The sequence below is a fragment of the Heterocephalus glaber genome, unplaced genomic scaffold (genome assembly GCF_053883595.1).
Source record: "Heterocephalus glaber isolate CG9 unplaced genomic scaffold, H.glaber_assembly_v1.0 deba00000943, whole genome shotgun sequence".
In the NCBI taxonomy this organism is placed as follows: Eukaryota; Metazoa; Chordata; class Mammalia; order Rodentia; family Bathyergidae; genus Heterocephalus; species Heterocephalus glaber.
In genome coordinates, this window is record NW_028258175.1 from 1,753,294 (window position 1) to 1,776,777 (window position 23,484).

Here is a 23,484-nt window from a genome sequence, read left to right on the forward strand (position 1 = left end):
CCGGTGTGAAGTGAGGGCTCTGGGCACTGAGGAGGACTTAGCAGGAGAGGCTTCCTGGGGGTGATGCCTGAGTGTAGTCCCAGAGATCGAGAAAGACCTACTAAGGGCAGGGGGGGAGGCCCAGGCAGCAGGTCTCAAAATAGTTAGGGATTGAGTCATACAAGGTTGTGTCTGCCACACTAAGGAGTTTAAACTCTATTTGGTTTCAGGCCATGAAAAGTCATTAGAAGGGGTGCACACCTATAATTCTAGCACACAGGAGGCTGAGGCAGGAGGGTGGCTGTGAGTTCAGGGCCAACCTGGGCTATAGAGTAAGTTTACTATCTTAAAAAACCAAAACCAAAACCAAAAAAGTCATGAGAAGGTTTGAAGTGGAATCTGACATCAGATTTATAGTTTAGGTATTGTGTTGGTTTTCTTTTGTTGCCTTAACAAGTTATTACAAATATAAAGATTTTTTTTCCCTGGCACTAGGGATTGGACCCAGGGTCTCATGAGTGCCAGGTTTGTGCTCTGCACTGTCCTAACCCCAACCCTACAAGTGATTACAAATACAAAGACAACACAAATGTATCATCTCACTCTCTGTCATTCAGAAATCCAGCTTGGCTCAACTGGACGCTTTGACCCAGGGTTCCCGAGGTGAAATCACAGCATCAGTGGCTGGACCCCAGTGGGAGGCTCCGGGAAGGATGTGCTGCTTCTGGTGGTGGCAGAACCAGCGCCTTGCAGTCTGGCCGGTGCCCCACTTCCCTGCTGCGGGGAGCAAGAGGCCACTCGAAGCTCGGCTCCCAGAGCCTCGGTCCTGGCTTCGTGCACAGCCTCTGGGCTCAGGTGGCCATGCAAGTGGGGCCTCGGATGTCGCCTGCCTGTGGCTCCCTCTTCCAGCTATGAAGCTCTGCTTTAAAGCCTTCTGCTGACATTCCATCACCTTCATTGCAGGAGGACAGGGACAGGCACCAGGGACTGGGGGTGCACTTCCTGGAGTGGTGGTGATCTCACCTCAGCATGCAGGCGGCCTCGACCAGAGGGCTCGGGTGGTGTGAGGCGGAGGCCTCTAATCCCTGTGAAAAAAGAACACTGAAGGAGTACAGGGGTCCCCTACCCTGTGTCTGATTTTTTAAAAGACAGTTTTGTGGGCCGGGGATTTAGCTCAGTGGTTCCAACACCTGCCTCGAAAGCGAAAGGACCCGAGTTCGATCCCCAGTACCAATAAATAAATAAATAAAAGACAGTTTTGTTAAGGTATAATTAATATGCACCCATTTTACATGTACAATTCGATGATTTTTGTTTTTACTAAATTTATGAAGTTGTGCGACCGACCAGTCTGGTTTAGGGTTTTCCATCACGCCTTGAAGCTGTCCCATCCTAGCTGCAGTCGGTGCATTCCCCTCTCTCTCCCACTCCTCACACCAGGTGGGATGGAACCAAGGCTGGAGGGTGCTAGGCAGGTGCCGCACCACCGAGCTTCAGCCCAGGCCTAGGTTGGCTTCCCTTTAATGCTGCTGTTGCTCAGGACCTTCTTTGCTGCTCTGGGAAATACTCACATTTAGGATATTCTTTTTTGTTGTTGTTTGTTTTTTTGTTTCTTACAGGGTTTCTTGAGATGCATGCAGTGCAGTTCAGGCTGGACTTGAACTCAATATGTAGCCCAGGTGAACTCAGCAATCCTCCTGCCTCAGCCTCTTGAGTACTGGGATCACAGGTGTGTGCCACCAACCCGGGTGAGGATGTTTCTTAGTCTGCTCAGGCTGCTATAACACAATACTATAGGTGGCTAAACAGACGTTGATTTCTCATGGTTTCGAAGATCAGAGTGTCACAATTGTCACGTTTTCTCTCTCTCTCTCTCCCTCCCCAGAGTCTCACTATGTCATCCAGGCTGGCCTTGAACTTGTGGTGATCCTCCTGCCTCAGCCTCCCAAATGCTGGGATTACAGGCGTGTGCCCCCAGGCCTGACTGGTGACCTGAAGACAGATGCATTCTTGCTGTACCCTCCCTTGTGGTGGGGGTTGGGGACAGGAGAGAGGTGGAGAGAGAAAATGCACTCTGGTGTGTTTTCAGCAGGGCACGAACCCAACAGGGCCCCACCTCCATGACCTCATGTAACCTTCGTCACCCCACGGGCCATCTCCTAACCTTACGTGGAGGCTTCAGACTTCACCACGTTCATCCTGGGGACACAACGTCCAGGCCACAAACCAGGTGTGCAGAAGAGACACCAGTCTGGCCTGGCTACATCAGGAGGGCGACTTGAGGGAGCCCCGACCCTCCCAACTCAGCCCCTAGTGGGACGACAAGCTCATGCCACTGTGTCCTGCTTGTATGATCCTGAAATAATTTTTTTTTTGAGACAGGTCCTCGTCATGCAGTTTAAATTGGCCTTGAACTCACTGTGTAGCCCAGGTTGGCCTTGAATTTGCAGCAGGCCTCCAGCCTCAGCCTCCTAAGTGCTGGGATTATAGGAGTGCACCATCATACCTGGCCTAAAATAAAATTCTTTTTTTTTTTTTTGGTACCAGAGATTGAACTTGGGACTTTGCGCTTGCGCGGCAGGTGCCAGAACCGCTGAGCTAAATCCCCAGTCCTAAAATAAAATTCTTAATGAGGTAAACATTTTAAGAAGTCATTCTTGGGCTGGGGATATAGTTCCGTGGTGCTGCTGCCTACCTCGAAAGAGCAAGGTCCCGAGTTCGATCCCCAGTACCAAGACTAGCCATCCTTTGGTATGCTGTGGCTAAACAATAAAAAACAGAAGCACCCTCTGGCATTTGTGGAAGACCCCTGACCCTGACAGGTGCGGTGCCCCCCCCCAAGGGGTGGGTCAGGGACATTTGCCTGAGTGCTGCTCCTGGCCAGGGCTGGTCTGGCAGAGGCACTGCTTTCTTAGTCTTTGGAACAGAGACTTCAAGAGAAAACCAGGTCTAGGAATGCTGGCCAGACCAATCTGAAACTGCTGAGTTGTGGCTGTGAAATACTAGCAAAGCTCCAGGCTATATTTAGGCCTAGGAACAGTCAGAGGCTTTTTTTTTTTTTTTAATTTAAGCTTTAAAAAAAAATTCTGCAGAAGGGAGATAGAAAATCGTATCAGCTGTCTCAAAAACAAAAAGCTGTACTAGCTTTTTACAGTTTGAAGGAACAAACAGAAATTTTAAACAGGAAGTCTCATAAGTCTTTTTTTTCATTTTCTAGTTCATGGTGGCTTGTTTTTTTAAATTTTTATTTATTTATTTATTTATTTATTTATTTTTTTCATGGTGGCTTGTTTTGTTTTGTTTGTTTTGGGTTTTTGAGACAGGGTCTCACTTTGTAACTCAGGCTGGCCTGGAACTCGCAGCAGTCCTCCTGCCTCAGCCTTACAAGTGCTGGGATGGCAGGAGTGTGCCACCACACCTGGCCCTGTGGTTTTATTTTAGAGAACATGTTGCCTTTAACAGGCTAGAACTATTGGTGTCTAGGTTTGTGTATTCTACTCTCCACTCGAGAAAACAAAGTTATCTGTCTTCATCCATTCTGTCAATGAGATAAGCCAGATCACTGGTTGCTTCAAGAGAACCATTTAGAATCAAAACCCAAGAATGCACAGTGTTGCCTCCATTCTGTGCCCTCTGCTTGGTGTGCCAGGCCCCATGCAGATTTTGTCAGTAGCCATCAATCTGAAGAATTACCCTGTTTCACTGTAAATTGGTTTCCACTGAAATGATGACAAGTAAAATTAACGAAGTATCATTAAACTCCTACACCAGCCAGCATGATTTCTCATAATTCTTAAAATACATTTCATAAATTTATTGTACTGGTGATTGGACCCAGGCCCTCACATGTGCTAGGAAAGTGCTTGACCACTGAGCTAAATCCCCGGCCCTCTTCAACTTTATTTTGAAGCTGGGGGTGTAGCTCAGTGGTCCCACACTCGCCTAGCATGTGCGAAGTTCTGGGTTCAATCCCCAGCACTGTGGTGAAAAAAAGGGGAAGAAATATTTTATTCTGAGATAGTACATATCTCAGTACGAGTCTGAGCTGGCTTTGAACTTGCAATCCTTTTGCCTCCGTTTCTCGAGTAGCTGGGATTACAGAATGTTGTACCTCACCCAGCTATTTCACAGTCCTTGGCGAACAAGATGCTCACCATTGCTACCAACCTTACAGAAGTAACAAAGATTAGAAAGGAATATGATGAACAACTGTATGCCAATAAATTAATTTAGAGGAAATGAATACAATCTTAGGGGGGAAAAAAACCTACCAAACTTCAAAAAGAAATAGAAAATCCGACCTGGGTGTGGTGGCACACACTTGTAATTCTAGTGATTTGAGAGGCTGAGGCAGGAGGATCACTAGTTCGAGGTCAGTGTGGGCAACTGAGTCCCTGTCTCAAGATAAAATAAGATATAATACAAGGGCTGAAGATACAGTGCAGTGTAGGGTGCTCATCTGCCATGTGCAAGTCTCTGGGTTTGATCCCCAGTAGTGCCAAAAATCAGAGAAAAAAGAAAAGAAAACCTGAGCCAGGTGTGGTGACATAGTCCCATAACCCTAGCACTGTGGAAGGCTGGTGCAGGAGGACCACAACTCCAAGCCCAGCCTGGGCAGCCTTGCGTGATTTTATTAACTAGGTAAAAGTAAATAAATAAATACAATGAACAGGATGGGGATGTAGCTCGGTGTGAAGTCCCTGGGTTTGGTCCCCTGTACCTCCTGAAAAAAGTTGAAATAGACCCACTACAAGTAAAGAAATTATGGAATTGACAATTAAAAACTTCCTACAAAGAAAAGCCCAGGACCAGAGAGACGGCTTAGCTGGTGAATCTGAACAAACATTTACAGAAGATTTAATACCAGTCCCACACAAAGGCCCCAGAAATAGAAGAAGCTACATTTCCCGATCCTTTCCATGAGGCAAATGTAACCCTGACAACAAAACCAAAAATACCATGAGAAAGAAAACTATAGATCAATACCTCTCATGAATACAGCAGCAAAACCCTCCAACCATTAATAGCAAACAGAATCCAGCAACACATGAGAGGACAGCTCGCAGTGGTCAAGTGGGTTGTATCCCAGGAGTGCAAAGTCAGTTTAACACTGAAAATAAATGAATGTACACATTATTAGAATACAGAAAAATCATACCCCCATCTCGATAAATGCAGGAAAAGCCTTTGACAAAATCCAACATCACTTTGTAAAGAACAAAGAGAAAGGCAGCAAGCCGGGGCGTGGTGGTGCACGCTTGAAATCCAGCACCTGGGAGGCTGAGGCAGGAGGATCACAAGCTCCAGCCCAGCCTGGGCAGCTGAGAACCATAGCAACACCCTCTCTCAATGTGAAAACCAGAAAATAGGAAAGGTCTGGGGCTGAGCTCATGTGAAGGCCCTGGTTCAATCCCTAGGACAACAACAGCAAGCAACAAACCCGAAATAGCACCTTCCTGTACCTGTACCTAATAAAGGATATCTCTGAAAAACCCACAGCTAACGTCATATTCAATAATGAAAATTCCTCAAAGATAAAGAATATCATTCCATCCCCGGTACCAAAAAAAAAAAAAGACAGGAATGTCTACCCAGGGGCCGGGGATTTAGCTCAGTGGTTTCACCGCCTGCTGCAAAAGGGCAAGGACCCGAGTTCCATACCTGGTACCAAAAAAAAAAAAAGAATGTCTACCCAATCATGCATTGTTTTAGAGAGAGATTGTAACCAGGAAAACTGAAGGAGGAAATGAAATAAAAGGCCTCTAGGGACTGGGGGTGTAGCTCAGTGGTACAGCACTTGCCTCATATGCAGGAGCCCCTGAGTTTAGTCTCTAACACCACAAAAAGAAAAAAAGCACTGGGTGTGGTGGCCCATGCCTATAATCCCAGCACTAGGGAGGCTGAGGCAGGAGGATTGTAGCTAGTAAGTTCAAGGGCAGCCTGAACTAAATAGTGAGGCTGTTTTAAGAAAAAGAAAAAGAAAAAAACCCCATGTAGATTGGAAAAGAATAAGTAAAACTACCCCTTTGTGCAGATGACACAATCATATATACAGAAAACCCCAGGGATCCACTAGAAAATTAGAACTGTATCTCTAATCATTAAGGAGGAGCAAATCAAAACTACAATCATGTATTACCCTACATCTGTTGCAACGGACATTCTAAATACAAGCAAACAAAACCAGAAAATGTAAGTGCTGCAAGAATGTGAAGAAATTGTAAAATTTATGTTTTGAGGGTGGAAATATGAAAAGGTGCAAATGATTTGAAAAATAGTATGGTATTTCCTCAGAAAGTTAACAATAGACATGCTGGTATGGTGGTGATGCCTGTTATCCCAGCACTTGGGAGGCTGAGGCAGGAGGATTCCTGTGAGTTTGAGGCCATCCTGGGCTAGACCATGTCTCCAAAAAATGAACAAACAGGGCTGGGGATGTAGCTCAGGGGTTCCACCGGCTGCCTCACAAGCTCAAGGACCCGAGTTCGATCCCCGGTACTCCCCCCCCCTCAAAAAAAAGAACAAACAAAAAAAGTTAAAAATAGAACCACCAGGCTGGGCATGGTGGTGCTTACCTGTAAATCCAGCACTCAGGAGGCTGAGGCAGGAGGATCAGTGTGAGTTCCAGGCCAGCCTGAACTACATAGTGAAACCGTCTCAAAATACCCTCCCCCAAAACAGAACCACCAGATGATGCAGCCATCCCACTTTATGGCATTTATTCAGAAGCGTTGAAGTCCAACTCTCAAGAAGATATTTGTATTCCCATGTTCATGTTAGCAGTACTCATAGTAGCCAAAATGTAGAAATGTCTAAATGCCCACTGACAGACCAATGAGTAGAGAAAATGCAGCAAACTCACTCCATGGTCTGTTATTCAGCAGCCACACAACGTGGCCTGGTCTCAGGCCACAACATGAATGAACCTTGAAGACAAACTCGGCCACGCAGGAGATTCAGCGTGACTGACTTGCGTGAGGAGTGTGGCAGTCGCACTTGTGGGAAGAGGGAATGAGAGTGGGTCGGGGGAGGAGGACATGTGGAGCCGCTGTTCAGTTGCTATAGTTTCAATTGCACAAGAAGAAAGCATTCCAGAGACACTGAGCAGCGCTGCTCTGACAGTTACCCACACTGTACTGAAGACTGAGGCACTGGTTAAAAGGGTGGGCCTCATGCTATGTGTTTTGCCACAATAAACAAGAATTAATGAGAATAGCAAAGTGGCAGGATACAAGGTCAATATACAAAAATCAATGGTATTTCCATATACTCACAATGGACAGTCCAGAAAAAGAAATCAAGAGAACAATGCAACTAGAGAAGGCAATCCACGTCTATAATGCAAGCTACTTGGGAGGGTGAAGCAGGAGGATTGCAAGTTCAATTCCAGCCTGGGCAACATAGCAAGTCCCTGTATCAAAATAAAATAAAAAGAGCTGGGATGTAGCTCAGTTGCTTACCAGTGCTGGAAAGAAAGTAGACTGATGTTAATTGAGATCCAGCCATATTTTGAGCCCGGTGCTGGGCAAATAAAACTCAGTCTGGGCTGGGGATTTAGCTCAGTGGTTCCGCTGCCTGCTTTGCAAGCACAAGGATCTGAGTTCGATCCCCAGTACCAAAAAGAAAAAACACAACAAACTCAGTTTGATGGAGGACACATCCACAATGACTACCCAATTGCAATGGCAAGGGATGCACCAGAGGCCACTAACACTGGGGAGAAAGGAACGACAGCCAGTTTTCCATTGCTGTAACAAAATACCCGAAGCTCCATAATTGGTAAAGAAAAGAGGTTTATTGAGCCCATAGTCTGAGATGGGAAGGCCACACAGCAGGGGACTGGCTGCTGTGGCACTCCGTGGCTGTGTTCCTGGTTCCTGTGGGAGAGAGAGAGCATGCGTAGACGTGGGGTCACAGGAAGGGGGGGGCGGCAGAGGCCAGGTTGTTCTTTTTGGGGTGGTGGCGCTGAATGTGAACCCAGGACCATGCTCAGCCAGCCTTGGCCCAGGGCTCGCTCTTGATGACAGCCCTCCTTCTAGAACCAGCCTGAGCCCTGGGAGAGCAGAGGCCAAGGCCTCCCCAGTCTTTCAGCTTCCAAAGGCCCAGCGTCTTCACACCACACAGAGGACCCAGCTCCCAGCCTGAGCCCTTCAGGCACAAGCCACAGCCAAACCAGAGCAGAAAGCACTTGAGGAGTGGGATGCGTTTGTGCATGCGTGCGCGTGTAGCGGTTCCAGGGAGGCTTCCCAGGGAGGGAGGTCTTGACCTGAGTCAAAGGATAAGTAGGGAACATGAAAGGTTAGTGGCAAACAGGAGCAAGAAGTTTCAGGCCCATGCCACAGGAAAGAACAGAGTCAAAAATAATTGGCACTAGGTGCAGTGCAGCATGCCTGTAATCACAACCATTGAGGAAGCTGAAGCAGGAGGATCTCTTGAGCCCAGGAATCCAAGGTTAGGGTGGGAAACATAATGAGAACCTGTCTTTAAAAAAATTAGCAAGAAAAAACAATCCAAACCAAAGATATACTTAGTTGTGGTCACATAACATTTTTAGCAGTTTCAAAATTAGAACCAACACCGCCAACATTGAGCTATCTGGGGCTTTCGAATTAAAAAAATCTGTTACCAACTCACAAAACCAGGTTTAGCCAGGTAGGTTGGCGCACGCCTGTTATCCCAGCACTCGGGAGGCTGAGGCAGGAGGATCGCTGCTAGTTTGAGGCCAGCCTGGGCTACATAATGACACCCTGTCTCAATCCCCCAAGCCCTCAAAAAAACCAGGTTTGGCATTTCTGCATGGCAGCAGGAACCTGCCTGGCCCTCTTCAGAAAGTCCCAGGAGGCTGTGGGCTTAGCGATCCCCAGGTCCCAAGGGGCCGGGCTTGTCCGGAGTTCTGGCCCTGTGGCAGCGGCGCTTGGCCTTCCAAGGCACCTGCAGCTTCTGTTCCCTCCCTCTCAAAATCTAGGATAATGAGAGACCATGAAATGGCCGTCGTCTGTCTTCCCTTACAAAGGTCTGGGATGGTTTGTTCTCCATAACGGGTGCCCAGACCATTCCCGGAGGCAGGGAAGGAGAGTGGATCGGGCTTGGGGAGAGGGTGGCGCAGTGGGGTCCACCAAGGCTGAAGGTCCACTCCGAGCACCTCGGACTGTTTCCTCCAGGGGTGAGGAGCTGGGAGAGCCTTCACGGGAGGCGGATTGTGCTCAGATTTGCCTTTAGGAAAGCAACATTACAGAAGATCCGTCAGCGGCCCGGCACTGGGGAGGCCGAGGCAGGATGGTCCCAATTCAAGGCCGGCCTGGATCATGCAGGGAGACTGTTTCAAAACAGCAACAACGCCGCTTCATGGGAGGAAGGTGAGGCAGCGCGCAGTGGTACAGGCGCCTCCACTCAGCGGCAGCCTGGGCGATGGCGAGGAAGGGAGACTGGAGGTCAGGACTTCCTGCTCCGTGAGCCCCCGAGGGACAGCAGGTTAGCCCCAGAGCACAGGAAGCGGGGGTCACGGCAGGCTGGACAGCAGGGGAAGCTGGGGTGCGGACGGGGCAGCGTCCCAGGGAGGAGCTTGGGTGGGACCTGGCAGGAGGGGAGAGAGGCGCAGAGCAGGGGACAGCGGGAGGAGCACTCAGGAGGGCTGGGCCGGCCAGGGAGGTCAGACGTGACGGGGGCCGGGGCCCTGCGGAGGGCGAGGCTGTGTGGAGCAGTGAGAGTGCAGGCCGCGGAAACAGGCCAGGACAGCCAAGTGAGAGCGGGAGGCGGAGCTAGCACGAGACTCGGCATTCAGTTTGACTTTTTATGCATGTATGTGTGTGGTACTGCGGCTGGAGCTCAAGGCAAAGGCCCTGGCTTCAATCCCTACTCCTTTTTGTTTTGGTTTTTTTCTTTTTTCCGGTACCAGGAATGGAACTCAGAGCCTCACGCTTGCCAGGCAGGCGCTGCACCACTGAGCTACATTCCTGGCCCTGGTTTTTGTTTTTTGGCCACTTGCACACCCTGTGCTTAGAGGCTGGTGAGGCCTTGTCCCTGCCAACAGGGGCCCTGGTTGAGTCCCTCCTGACCTGCCTCTGCCCACCTTCTGGCTCTGTGGCCTCTGCAACCTCCCAAGCCACTGTCCCCAGCCCCGGGGTCGAGCTCACCTTCTCCTAAGGTGTCATCACTGCTACTGTTCTGCTTTTATTGGGATGGCTTCCCTCTCTCTCCCCTCCCTTTTCTCCTGGGTAAACTCTAGGAAGCGCAGTCTAAGGAGTTGGGTTTGGCAGCACACACCTATAAGCCCTGCTACTCAGGAGGCTGAGGTGGGAGGACTGCATGTCCCAGACCAGCCTGGGCAACACAGTCACACTCTGTCTCAAAAAAAAAAGACCCAGTTTAAATGCAACCCCACCCATCACCCACTGCCACCTTCGAGGGTCTCGCCCACTTCATCCCGTGCCCCCCCAGCTGCCATCCCCTCTGCATGCCTGGCCTGCAAGAGGCCCCATGACTCATGGGTTTCAGAGTCAAAGAGACTTAGATTGTGAATCCTAGTTTGTGTGACCTTGGGCCAATGACCTCTGAGCTTGGATTTTTTTATCCATAAAAGGGGGACAAGCAAATATCACATGGGGCTCTGGAGACTTTTCAATGATAGGAAATTTATTTATTTAGGTTTTTTGAGACAGAGTCTTGCCATGTGGCCCAGGCTGGACTTGAACTCACACTCCTGCCTCAGCCTCTCCAGGGCTGGGATTCCACCCAGCTAATGAGGGAAGGTTTGCTTATAAAGGCACTTGGTGCAGTGCTTGGACACTAGGCTGCTTGGAGCAGTTAGGACTCTTATAAAAACCTAGTTTTAAATTCTCCTTTTACAGCTCTTTTTTTTGGTACCTGGGATCAAACTTGGGTCCTTGCGCTTGTGCAGCAGGCGGCAAAACCACTAAGCTAAATCCCTGGCCCGGCAGCTCATTTGTTTGAGTATCCAAAGAAAGTCCCCACATCACAGGTGGTTGACATGCTTGTCAAGACTTGATATATTTTCCCTTTATTCTCCTTTAGTGACATTTATTTGTTGAAACCAAATCATTCAACCTATAAGAATTTTCTGCATTCTAGATTCAGGTAGCCATTTCCTCAAGGTGTTATTTAATTTGTTCTTCTATCTCTCTTATTTCCTATTAAGTAATAATTAATTTTACAGGTTTGACTGGATTCAAGATTATTATTATTTTGGCAAGAGTCCTACTATGGTGATGCTGAATACTTATGAAGTCATAGCAGGAGGTACATGATATTTGGTTGTCCTACTTTTTGTGATATTAAGACTGGCAAGCCAGGTGTGGTGGTGATGCATACCTGTAATCCCAGCACTTGGGGAGGCTGAGGCAGGAGAAATCCAAGTTCCAGGCCAGCCTGAGTATAACATAGTGAGACTCAGTCTCAAAATAAAAAATAAGAAGAGGCCTAGGGCTCTGGGTTTAATCCCCCATTTCCCCCCCCCCCCCCAAAGAAGACTGGTAGGTTCTTTCTCTTACTGGCAATCATGTACTTTGAATATAACCTATTGGATGAAAATAGGAAATTATTGCTAGATATTTTAGGTGTAATCATGCATTACATAATAGTTTTGTGGTTGGGTAAAATAAAGATCCTTATCTGACATATAACATCAGTGAATCTCAAAACATGCTCAGTGAAAAAGAACAAAGAAAAAATAGAAGAAACAAACACATGCTTGGTGAAGAAAACCAGACCCATACTAATGATTTCCTTTGTACAGAACATTGTAGAACATGTTAAATTAATTTATAGTGACAGAAAACAGAGCGATGGTTGCCTAGATCTGAGGTTAGGGACTGACTGGAAGGGCCTGGGGGAACGTGTGCGCGCGCATGCGCGCAGCTGAAACCGGGGAACAAACCGACGTCTATGTTCCGAGTCCCCCAGCAGAAGCACCAGTGAAAGGCCTGGAATTAGGTCTCCGGCTGCTGCTGGCCCCGTCTGGGTTGCCAGCACTGACCTCGGCCTGGTGCTGTCCGTGGCAGGGTTGTGTCTCCCTCACCTCTGGGTTCCCGGCCCAGCACTCTGCCTGGCACAAAAGCTGGGCAGGCGGATGAGGAAGGGAATGGAAAATAACAGTCTCCTTCCTGGGTAGCTGGAGTACTCTGCCATCTGCCAACCAAACGGGAGAAACTGCAAGTGGGAGTGGCTTCCCGAGGACAGCTGGCGCGAGGGAGCAGCCTCCCACGTGCGCCTGGCATTTCACATCCACCACACTGATTCGTGGCCTCCAGGCTGGGGTAGAGCAGGGACTTGGAAGCTGGCGTTCTCCAGGGCTCCTGACCACAGTGCTCCACTCCTCCTGAGGGCGAACCCCGGAGAAAGTGGTGGGAGCCTTGCTGCAAGTGTGGCTCTGCCCCTACATTTTGGTCCATCTTTGCCATGTGTACCTGGCTCCCCGGGAGGTGTTCTGGTCTTGCTCCCTCCAGGTAAGACGTATCAGGGCCTTTCCAGTTGCAAGAGCCAGAAACCTAATACAATCTCATTGGCTTATGGGGAAAAGGAACTTGCTCCCTTGTGTAAGAAGGTCGAGCCAGATACTCGAAGGATGTCCACTATGTATCCGTCTGCACCTGCCTCAGCCTTTCTGTGCCTAGGCTCACACTGGCCAGCTTTGTCCACATGGTGACAGCATGGGCGCTGCTAGAGCTGTGCAGACATCCTTACAGCTTCCCAACCCGGTGGAAAGAGGGCTTGGTTCTCCCAGCAGCTTCAAGATGACCACACGGACCTGAACCAAGGGTCCTTCCCTGAGCCAGTGCAAAGGGCTGGTTTGACTGGGGAAGCTTGGGCCACGTGCCTACCCTGGTCCCTCCCTAAACCTCCCACATTGCCTGGGAGGAAAGGTGGACTCCCCGAAGGAAAATCCAGGTGCTGCCATGAATAAAGAGGTGATGGTGAGATGATGGGCATGGTGGTGCCTGTCACCTCAGCACTCAGGAGGCTGAGGCAGGAGGGTTGCTACACATTGGAGCCCAGCCTGGGTTACACAGTGAGTTCAGACCAGCTGAACTATATGGCAAGACCCCATCTCAACAAACATACAAACAAATGAATAAATTTTAAAAGGGCCAGGAGTGCCAGGTGTGGTGGTGCACCCCTGTAATCCCGGGACTTGGGAAGCTGAGGCAGAAGGGTCACCATGCGTTCAAGGCCAGTCTGGGCTACACAGCAAGACACTGTTTCAAAAATTTTTTTTAAAAGGCTGGAAATTTAGTTCAACACACACACATACACACACACACATACATACATGAGGCCCGGCTGGCAGCAGCAGGAGAGGCAGAGAACCTTCCCACGCTCTAGCGGAGGCGCTGGCCTGTTCTCCCGAGGAGTGGGGCTAACCCTCCCCCTGGGCTCCGGACACCTGCTCCCCTGGGCTCCCAGCCCTGGCCTCCGGCCTGCGCCCCTCCCCAGCCGCAGGCCTCTGATGGCAGCGGCATCTGCCCAGCACCCTGCCCCAGGCTCACTGGTTCTGGGCACTGTGTTCAGGTCCTCTCAGTGGGTTTGAGGCCCTGCAGGGCTGAAGGCAGTGTGTGCCGCTGCCCCCTCTGAAGATGGAGCTAAGACTGTTGCCTGGGGTGTGGGAGGGCGAAGAGAGCGGGTGTATTTGTAGGGTTCAGAGCCCCGCCGGGTGGGTTCCTCTGGCTTCGTGGGGGGACCTCGTCCCAGGCCCCGCCCGCCAGTCACAGGTGCTCAGGGACAACTAACACGCCACACCTTGTCTCCAGTGAGCCTCATCACTGCGAGGCGGGCAAGGCGGATGCTACCTGTCCCGTTCATGGATGAGGAAACAGGCTCGGAGAGGTTGGGCCTGCTGCCCGACCACAGCCGGCCGGTGGCAGACAGAGCTGTTCCGTGAGCCTCTTCACCCGGCCGGGCCTCGGCCCCGCGGACCCTCCCAGGCCAGCCCCGGGCTCGGTAACGCTCACGCACTCGGCCAGCAAGCCCCAGGGCTCTGGGATGAGGGGCGCCGGCCCCGGGAGGCAGTTGGAGGTAATCACCCCCACCGCGTAGCCCGGGGGAAACCGAGGCTGAGAGGCTGGGGCCGACGCTCCGAGGGCTCTGGTGTGCGCCGGCGGACGCGGTGGAGGACCCTCCGGGCCGCGGGGCGGCACCTGCGCCGTCGGGGCGGGGCGCCCCAGGCTCCGCCCGCCCGAAGGGGCGCTGTCCCCGGAGGCGGCGCTCGGCGCTTCCCATTCATTGTCTTGACAGCAGCCTCGCGCCGCCGCCGCTCGCGCCTCCTCCGCCGCAGGTAGGGCCGGGCCCGGGCCGGGAGCGAGGCCCGCGGCCGCCACCGCCTGTGGGGCCGCCCGTGGGCCGGGTTGCCTCGCCGAGCGGAGCCCACCCGGGTGGGGGGGGGCGTGCGGAGCGCGGGGCCGGGTGCGGCCGAGACGGAGCTGGGCAGCGCGGGCCGGGTGGGGACGCGGGAGCAGCCGCCCGAGCCCGGAGACAGGAAGAGGCTGAGAGCCAAGCAAGAAAAGGCCAAGTTCCCCTTTCCCCGGCTTCCGGGCCGGTACCTGGGGCGAGGGGGCTTCCCTCCCGCTGCTCACCTGGGGCTGACAGGCAGACCTGGGAGCCCGGGGCCTTGCACCTGCTCCCCACCTGCTGCTGGCGGGCAGACCCTGGAGCACGCAGGAAGAGGGGCCAGACCTGGACACGGCGAATGGGGCTGGCTGGGCGGGGAGGCGTCGGCACCCAGGGGCCCCGGAAGCAGAGGCGGCCCCTCCGGCTTCCCTTGCGCTCTGCCCAGCATCGGTGGGGGAAAGGGTCCCAGCCGGACCTGAGGAGTCTGCGTGGGCTGCTCCTTCCCTGCGTGCAGCTCCAGTGCGGGTGGAGAAGGAGCTTATTAGGGGACCTGCTTTCTCCGAGCAGGGGCAGGAGGCAGAGTGGGAGGAAGTTCGGGGACCTGAGCCTCGCCGATTCTGATGCGCAGAACCCTACTGGGGCAGCCATCCCACCCCATCCCCTCCCTGGCGGGCCCACCCGTCACTGGGTCTGCAGGAGAACAGGGAGGGCCAACCCTGCCCCACCCCAGGAAGCTCCTGTGTGGGCGAGGGGTGTGGGCCCTGGACGCTGATAGCAGGGGAAAATCCACCCCCGGGCCATCTGTGCCTATGCTGAACCACTGGCAAGGGATTGTTTTGCATCCAACAGCCAGTCAGTCAACAAACGTGTCCTAGGTGCTGGATTCCAGGTTCAGTTCTAGGGGCCGAGGGTGCAGGAGTGAAAGGGGCTCAGAGTGGCCTGCGGTGGAGCAGATAGGCGAGGCAGGAATGAGGAGGAGCTGGGAGGAAGGTGCATGGGGGGAGTAATGGAAGGGCACCCCAGACATGATGCTGGGCCCTAAAGGCCAGACTGAGGAGTGGCGTGAGGGTAGGAGGGACTTGTGGGGTCAGCTGTGACTTAAGGACTGAGCGTCCTGTGTGCCCCCAGGATGAGCCGGCAGGTGGTCCGCTCCAGCAAGTTCCGCCACGTGTTTGGACAGCCAGCCAAGGCGGATCAGTGCTACGAGGACGTTCGTGTCTCACAGACCACCTGGGACAGTGGCTTCTGTGCTGTCAACCCCAAGTTCGTGGCCCTGATCTGCGAGGCCAGTGGGGGTGGGGCCTTCCTGGTGCTGCCCCTGAGCAAGGTGAGCCTGAGGCCTGAGGGCCAGCAGCTTGTCCTGGGGGGCCTCTGCCATCCAGTGGCTCTGTGGCTTCCTGCACAGGCGACTGTCACCAAGCCTCCTCATGCCTCAGCTTTGTTATCTGTACAATTGCACCAGGCCAATATACCTTCTGTGCCCTCCTGCTCCCATGTGCAGAGCTCTATGGATGCTCAGAGGGCAACGTGAGGGACAAAGAAGCCTGCAGACCAGGGGTAGGCCTCCCACGGCTCAGCCTGGGGCTCTCCAGGAGGGGTCTGGCTAGGGCCGGGGAGTCCGGGGCTGGGCCCGTCTGAGGAACCAGGCGGAGCTCTTGTGGACCCAGCTAGCGGTGGGTCCCCAGCTCACAGGTGGGGTGATCCAACAGCCTCCCCTCCCTCTGAGCAGCTGGCCCCCACACTCGTGTGCCCTTTGGGGGTTGAGACAGGAAGGGGAGCCAGGCCCTAAGTTGTTACCTTAAAAGGGCCGATGGAAGCAAAGAGAAGAGGAAGTGGTTGTTGGGGTGACAGCAGGCCTTTGCCCTGCACGCTCTTCACACAGGAAGCCCTGCGGAAGCGGCAGCGGCCCCAGGAGGGGCCATTTCCAAACCCCTGCTCCTGCCTGGGGTGGTCAGACGGACCTCCCTGCCCTCTCCACTCGAAGGGCGAATCCCTCACTCACTCGTACACTTCTTCCCCAGAGGACCTTGGCCCTCCACCTGTGTGGGTGCAGGGTTTGACCTGCCGGACCCCTGGAGGCCTCATTCAGGGGAACTGGGGAGGGGTAGGGTGCTGGCCTTCAGAGCACATGGAAGACTGAGGCAGAGACAGGCAGGATCTTGGCCAGGGCCTCACATGATGATCCTGTCAGGCCCCATTCTGTGCTACTCATGGCCAGGCCCCCTGGGCCCAGGACAGAGAACAAACCTCCCCATCCCAGGCCCTGGCCTGCCTCCCTGGCACCCCAGAGCCTGCCTCCTGTGGACTGGGTTTGGAGGGCCAAAGCCCCTCTGCCAAAGGCCCCACTTTGCCCTCTAGACTGGACGAGTGGACAAAAATGTGCCTATGGTCTGTGGCCACACGGCCCCCGTGCTGGACATCAGCTGGTGCCCACACAATGACAACGTCATTGCCAGTGGCTCTGAGGACTGCACGGTCATGGTGAGTGCTGGGGGCCCTCAGGGGCTGGGGGTCCCCAGGTGGATCTGGAGCCCCAAGGACTCACTCCCTCCTTCCCTGCAGGTGTGGGAGATCCCTGACGGGGGTCTGGTGGTGCCTCTGAGGGAGCCCATCGTCACCTTGGAGGGCCACACTAAGCGCGTTGGCATTGTGGCCTGGCACCCCACGGCCCAGAATGTACTGCTCAGTGCAGGTGACGGAAAGGGGCCAGGGGTGCTGGGGGCGGGCGTAAACGGGGACAGGAGCCCACGGCTCTGACACCGGGCGACTTGCAGGGTGTGACAGCGTGATCCTGGTGTGGGATGTGAGCACCGGGACAGCCATGCTGACACTGGGCCCGGACGTGCACCCAGACACCATCTACAGCGTGGACTGGAGCCGCGATGGTGGCCTTATCTGCACTTCCTGCCGCGACAAGCATGTGCGCATCATCGAGCCCCGAAAAGGCACAATCATGGCTGTGAGTTGCCGTGAACCCCGATCCTGGGGCTTGCCACGCGGTCCCCCGGGCCCACCATCCACCAGAACTCTGCATGCTGCCCCCCTTCCCCAGCTGTGGCCTGGTCCCTCGGGATACGTATGGGTGCCCTACCTAACCCCACCCTCTTCTTGCAGGAGAAGAGTCGTCCCCATGAGGGGACCCGGCCAGTGCATGCCGTGTTTGTATCGGAAGGAAAGATCCTGACCACAGGCTTCAGCCGAATGAGTGAGCGGCAGGTGGCGCTGTGGGACACAGTGAGTGCCGAGACAGGACGCAGAGGGCCCTGGGAAGAGTCAAGCTGGAGGTTGAGTCCCTGTCCTGCCTCTTGCCTGGCTGGGCGGCCCTGAGCCTCAGTTTACCCATGAGATGAAGATGTCCACTGGTTGGTGAGGGAGGGCCCTCTCCCAGTCACTAGTCAGTGAGGGCCATGGGCCCTCGGGCTGACGTGGCCCAGCCCATTGCTACCTCCCACCTGTCTGCAGAAGCACCTGGAGGAGCCTCTGTCCCTGCAGGAGCTGGACACGAGCAGCGGAGTCCTGCTGCCTTTCTTTGACCCTGACACCAATATTGTCTACCTCTGCGGCAAGGTGGGTGATCAAGGGTGCTGGGGGCAGGGAGGTGGCCAGGAGGGGCCTGAAGAGGACCAGGGCTGGAGGCCTCTGCCGGTGCTGACCTTCCCTTTGCATGAACCACCTGCAGGGTGACAGCTCTATCCGGTACTTTGAGATCACCTCTGAGGCCCCGTTCCTGCACTATCTCTCCATGTTCAGTTCCAAGGAGTCCCAGCGTGGCATGGGCTACATGCCCAAACGTGGCCTGGAAGTGAACAAGTGTGAGATTGCCAGGTGATTGACCCTGACCCAGCAGGCTTCTAGGGCAGCACTGACCCCATGCTGACAATCAGTACCTGCCCAACCATGCTTCGGGCACTGCTCACCTTCCTGTTTCCACAGATTCTACAAGCTACATGAGCGGAAGTGTGAGCCCATTGCCATGACAGTGCCTAGAAAGGTGATGCCCCACGCCCTGCCTGGGTCAGCCAGGCGGTGACCTTGAGGGCATGCAGGGTGGTGTGGGACACTACCACTCACCCCACTGCCTTGGCCTCCCCAGTCGGACCTGTTCCAGGAGGACCTGTACCCGCCCACAGCAGGCCCCGACCCTGCCCTCACGGCTGAGGAGTGGATGGGCGGCCGGGATGCCGGGCCTCTCCTCATCTCCCTCAAGGACGGCTATGTACCCCCAAAGAGCCGGGAGCTGCGAGTCAACCGGGGCCTGGAGAGCTCTCGCAGGAAGGCAGCACCAGAAGCTGGTGGCACCCCGAGCGTGGTGAGAGGCGGGTGGGGACCTGGGGAACTAGGACGGGACAATGGGGAAGGGCAGAGCCAGCATGGATGCACTCAGTGCCCCAGTGGAAGGAGAATGACATTTGGGGCAGCCCAAACTCACAATGTCAGGGGTCTCTTGGGGGCCAGGAGTGGGTGATCCAGAGTCCTCAGAAAACAGGCTCCAGGCTTACAGGCCTGCAGCTCATTGGGCAGCATTTGAGACAGAAGGGTCCAAAGCCTAGGGCTCTTGGTCTCTCAGGAGGGACTGAGCAGATGCCAGGGAAAGAGGAGCCTTGGGCCAAATGCAATGCTGGGTCCCCCAGGACGCCATGTCCCGGATGGAGGAGGAGATGAGGAAGCTGCAAGCCACAGTCCAGGAGCTACAGAAGCGCTTGGACAGGCTGGAGGAGGCGCTTGAGGCCAAATAGATAATGCCATGGCTTTCAGCTGGGGCCAGCCACTCACACCCACTCAAGTCAGGGCGGCATGGCAGATAAGAAAAGGCAATAATAATAAAATGGCTTTATTTTCTGATACCTCTCAGACCCTGATGATGTTCACCTGGGCCTGCTGAACTGACCTGGCTTTGAGCTCCCTTTGTTGGCCCTGATGGGACTAAAGCTATCAGGACTGGTGGTCACCCCTGTGTCCTACATCACAGGAGTGGGAATCAGGGCAGGACCACCCATGCTAATGTGGGATATAAGCTTGCTCTCCATTCCTAGCTCCTCAGGACCAGCAGGTCTGACCTATTTAGGACCCTGATTGAGCCTCAAAAACTTCCAGTTTTACCCCAAACATCATTTATCCCAGTCAACCAAAACATCAGGTTGCATGCAGCTGCCCTGGCCATGCTGCTTTCGGGTGAAGGAACCAACAGGCACTCACACCCTAATCATCTTTCATATCACAGGCCCAAAGGAAAAACAAGTGCAAGGAAAAAGCTTAGAGCCAATGCAGCAGCCTAACCCTGGTTTACAGAAGAGACAGGCACAGAGCAGGAGACCGGCTGGCTGAGGGGCCGATCCTGAGCCAGGACGAGTCACCTCCGTCTTATTCAGTGTCCCCCTAATGTGCTGCCGCTGCCTCTCGGGGGCCTTCCTGTGGGTTCTGCCTGGGCTTGGCCTCTGTGCGCAGCGGACCTGGCTAGACCACATCCATCAGACCCTCTCAAGCTGGGGTGTGGGGCTGTTTTGATGCCCAGCTTACTGGGTAACGCCCGGGCTGGCACAACAGACCGTGGGAACAGATGTCTTGGCCACAGCAGGGCTTGCTCACACCAGCAGGCACCACCAGAGGCCCCATTCCTGGCTGCTCCTCTTTGGCCTGCCAGAGTGCACAGGGTGGATGTGAACATGTCCCTGCCTGCCACACAAGCCATGTGAGTGGGACTTCTCTCCTAGTGATCAACTACCCAATGGGGGCAGGTTCCTGTCCCAGCTGGTGAATGAGTGGTGGACCCCATCAGGGGTGTGGACTGGGCTTCTTAAGGAGTGATGGTCCTCCTCTCATCTCTCCTGGGTCCTCCTGATCAGACTCAGCCACAGGTTCTGCTAGTTCAAAGGAACTACAAACGCCCAAGAAATGATCTCGGACCCCGAAGTTAACCAGTGACCCCCCCCACGACTCCCAGCTCGACCCGGTCATTCTCTCTCTGATGGGAACAGAGACAGAGCAGTGGGGTGTGGGTAATTCAGGGGCTGAAGAACTCCCCTTGAAAACACAGGGGAACAGAGTGGGCTAGATGGCTGAATCGTCTCATTTCTTATTCTCCAAGAGTCCTGGCCTCAGCCTGGTCACTTGGTGCCCCTCCTGGGTCTCACAGTCCTACCACCTAATGACCCTTGGTTAAGACTGATAGACTTCTCACCTGACCCAATTTTGTGGCTCAGGTCAGCTTTACTTTCCAGCTCTAATCCTCATCAGTACAATTTTTTTCCCTTTAAGATAGGGCCACTCTATGTAGCCCAGGGCGGGCTTGAACTCCCAATCCTTCTGCTTCAGCCTCTGGAGTGCTGGGATTGCAGTTGTGCGCCACCTCACCCTGCTTCATCTCTGTATCTTGAAGGCTGGCAGAGAGCAGGAAGCCCAGCTCTCTGGGGATTGGGTGGGTAATGGAAGCACAGGCTGAGGGGTCCACAGAGAGGTTTAATAGGCAGGCCCTGGAAAGGACTTAGGGACAGAACTTTCATTTTATAAGCAGAGACACACAGCCCAGAGGAGGAAGACAAACTTGTTCAAGGTAAAACAAAGGACTGAGACAAAACAGCGAGAAGCCAAGCCCTAGAGTCAGCCTCAGCGCGACTCCCACACACAACACACTGACACAAAAGCTGGCCCTGGTACTTAATTTAACGGCTGTGCAGGCCTCCATCCCTCACTTCTGCCGCTCACGGGCCCACTGCTCTGGGGTCAGGGTTTTCTGCTCAAAGGCGTGGATGTGCGGGAGCTCTTCTGCTAGGCACTCATTCACCAGCCTGAGGCAAAAGATGGGGTTGGGAAATGGCAGACCGAGGCCGGGGTCCCAGTGGCCAAAGCTAGGGTGACCCAAAAGGCTGGAGGTGTCTCTGAAGCGGTAGTCTGTCTCCAGGATGTGGGAGCACGTGGAGATGAGGAGGAGATTGGGGGCGCAGGGCCCCTTAAAGGGGTGAGGGAGTTGGGATGGAGGAGGCAAGGGAGTGGCCGGGGTGTGCTCTCGGATGTTTCGGGGCTCACCGGTGTCTCTGAAGCAGTGGCTTCCCCTCGAATTTAGCCGACACCACGAGGACTCGGAAGCTCGCCGCACAACGGTTCAGAGTCGTGTCCTCCACCTCCTACCGGGCAAAAGAATGGAGACCATGCGGTACTCACCCACAGGAGCCCTTTCCCCAGCTCCGGTGAATCCAGAGGGCTCCGCTCACCACGTGGTCCGCCTCCAGGTCCCGCTGCAGCTTATCCCGCAGGGAAGTGGCGCTGAGTTCCATGGCGACAACCCGAAAGGCAGCAGCCCAGCGGGGCAGAATCCACCTCCGAACCGGCACTCTAGTTTCCCTCTTGGCTGGAGCCACTTCCGCTATGGAACCTCCTTCCACCCTCACTAAGGCCTCTGTGAGGCACTTCCGCCCTCACACCAGTAGGGCTTTCCCAAAGTCAGGGGTTTCCGCGCAGCGTTAGCCAATCAGAGTCGGAGAGAGGAAGGACTCTGTGGGAGCGAACGATGATTGGTTGGGGCTTCAGCGCCCAGCCCTCTGGGTTCTGTGTCAGGGTTTACCCGCTGCGTTCCTCCAGGAGAGGTTGCAGGAAACCTGCGTTTCTGAGGCCTCCAAGATGCCTAGCAATCGCCCCGGAGCGCTTTTCCCGAAAGGAGCGTCTTGCTTCCCTAGCAATCCAGACATCCCCGGGGTCTGAGGTCACAGAAATCAACCTCCAGCTCAGGGCCATAACCCATAAAGTCCCGTTGGGCCCGTCGGGGGCGGCGAGGCCCGGGCGCTTCTTCAGCGTCCACCTGCTCTGCTGTTGCCGTCTGTGCTGAGCTCGTTGTCTCGCAACATTAAGGAGTGAAGGCGCGAAGCAAAGGCGGTCAGGAGACTCTTTGGAAATAAGAACAGCTCCTGATTTCCAGGAGGGATCCCGAGGAGGCTCTGTCCAAGGATATTGTATATAGCAAAATCAATTTTCAATCTGTTTCCTGACACAAGGCAGAAGAAGGGCCTGATCACTCTTTAACTGGGAACTGTTGGTGGTTTCTCTTGCTGTGTAAAAGCTTTTTAAAAAGATGAGGTCCCAGTTGTTGATTCTTTGTGCTAGTTCCTGTGTAATCAGGGTTTTGTTCATAAAGTCTTTGCCTCCAGCTCTGTCTTCAAGAGTTCCGCCTATTCTCTCTTCCAGTAGATTTAGTGTTTCTGTTTTAATAGTTAGGTCTTTGATTCATTTTGATTTTAGTTTAGTGCATGGTGAGAGACATGATCTAGTTTAGTATTGGCATGTAGAAAGCCAGCTTTGTCCAGCAACATTTATTGAAGAGGCTTTCTTCCAGTGAAGGTGTTTGCCCCCTTTATTAAGGATGAGGTGGCTGAGTGTGTTTGGAGCTATTTCTGTATCTTCTATTCTGTTCCATTGATCCTCGGGGTGGGGATTTGCCAGTACCATACTGGGTTTTGTTTTTTTTTTTTTGGTACCAGGGATTGAACTCGGGTCCTTGCGCTTGCACAGCAGGTGGCAAAACCACTGAGCTAAATCCCAGGCCCAGTACCATACTGTTTTTATCACAGTAGCTCTGCAGTATAATTTCAGGTCAGGGATTGCCTTTGTTGCCCCAAAGTCACTCTTAACTGAGAATTTTTTATTGTACTCAAGTAAAAACTTCCCAGAACCCAGGAGCCAGGGGACAGAAAAGGAGTAGTGGGCAGTTAGGGATGCTGAGGATCAGGTCTCCAGCAGCTCTGTCCAGTGTCGCTATGGCGACAAGAAAATGGATCAAATGCAGCTGTCTTAGTTATTTTTCTCATTGCTGAGACAAAATACCTAACACTCAAAGTTAAAGGAAGAAAGGACTCTTTGGCTCACAGTTTGTAAAGGTTTCAGTCCATAATTGCCTGGCTCCAAGGCAGGGTAGCATGGCAGAAAAGCATCACAGAGGACAAACAGTCCATGGAAAGCAGCAAACAACAAGTAACAAGCAGGGACCCTCTTTTTGGCCCTTATATCTTATCCAGGCTACACACTCTTAGGGGCACCCTTAATCTTACCAGGACTATGCCAAACCAATCAGTGGACTAATTTAGTAATCACACACCCTTGAGCCCAGCACCACACACTCCAGATCCAGCTGTTATAGCAAAGTATGACAGCTCAGCAGTACAGCCAAGTGCTATGGTT

The 23,484-nt window shown here is 53.6% G+C and overlaps 2 protein-coding genes and 1 long non-coding RNA gene across 7 annotated transcripts in view; 2 read left to right on the forward strand and 1 right to left on the reverse strand.

Moving 5' to 3' along the window:
- Positions 1 to 3,746, forward strand: part of LOC147828632 (uncharacterized) — a 31,438-nt gene extending 27,692 nt beyond the window's left edge. For both annotated transcript variants that reach the window (XR_015450434.1, XR_015450433.1), the window contains exons 2-3: positions 1,599 to 1,708; positions 1,865 to 3,746. This is a non-coding gene — a long non-coding RNA (uncharacterized LOC147828632). The remainder of the gene's footprint in view (positions 1 to 1,598; positions 1,709 to 1,864) is intronic.
- Positions 373 to 21,753, reverse strand: Bola2b (bolA family member 2B). 4 transcript variants are annotated; one of them, XR_015450429.1, is made up of 5 exons: positions 21,528 to 21,753; positions 21,343 to 21,440; positions 6,555 to 7,856; positions 4,966 to 5,089; positions 373 to 1,064 (listed from the first exon to the last, which is right to left on the reverse strand). XR_015450429.1 is itself a non-coding variant. In XM_004856071.4 (3 exons), the coding sequence occupies exons 1-3, from the start codon at positions 21,588 to 21,590 to the stop codon at positions 21,005 to 21,007; spliced, it is 261 nt and encodes an 86-aa protein (XP_004856128.1). In that variant the 5' UTR covers positions 21,591 to 21,729; the 3' UTR covers positions 20,507 to 21,004. The 4 variants fall into 4 exon arrangements, 1 of the variants encoding a protein (XP_004856128.1); XR_015450431.1 differs by lacking the exon at positions 4,966 to 5,089 and having other exon boundaries at positions 6,842 to 7,856; XR_015450430.1 differs by lacking the exon at positions 4,966 to 5,089.
- Coro1a (coronin 1A) lies at positions 14,184 to 19,163 on the forward strand. Its single transcript, XM_004856069.4, has 11 exons — positions 14,184 to 14,266; positions 15,448 to 15,646; positions 16,678 to 16,800; positions 16,882 to 17,011; positions 17,094 to 17,278; positions 17,434 to 17,553; positions 17,782 to 17,886; positions 17,999 to 18,144; positions 18,253 to 18,310; positions 18,413 to 18,628; positions 18,951 to 19,163. Exons 2-11 carry the CDS (start codon positions 15,449 to 15,451, stop codon positions 19,053 to 19,055), a joined length of 1,386 nt encoding a protein of 461 aa, XP_004856126.2. The 5' UTR covers positions 14,184 to 14,266; position 15,448; the 3' UTR covers positions 19,056 to 19,163.
- Positions 21,754 to 23,484: the final 1,731 nt, after the last annotated feature.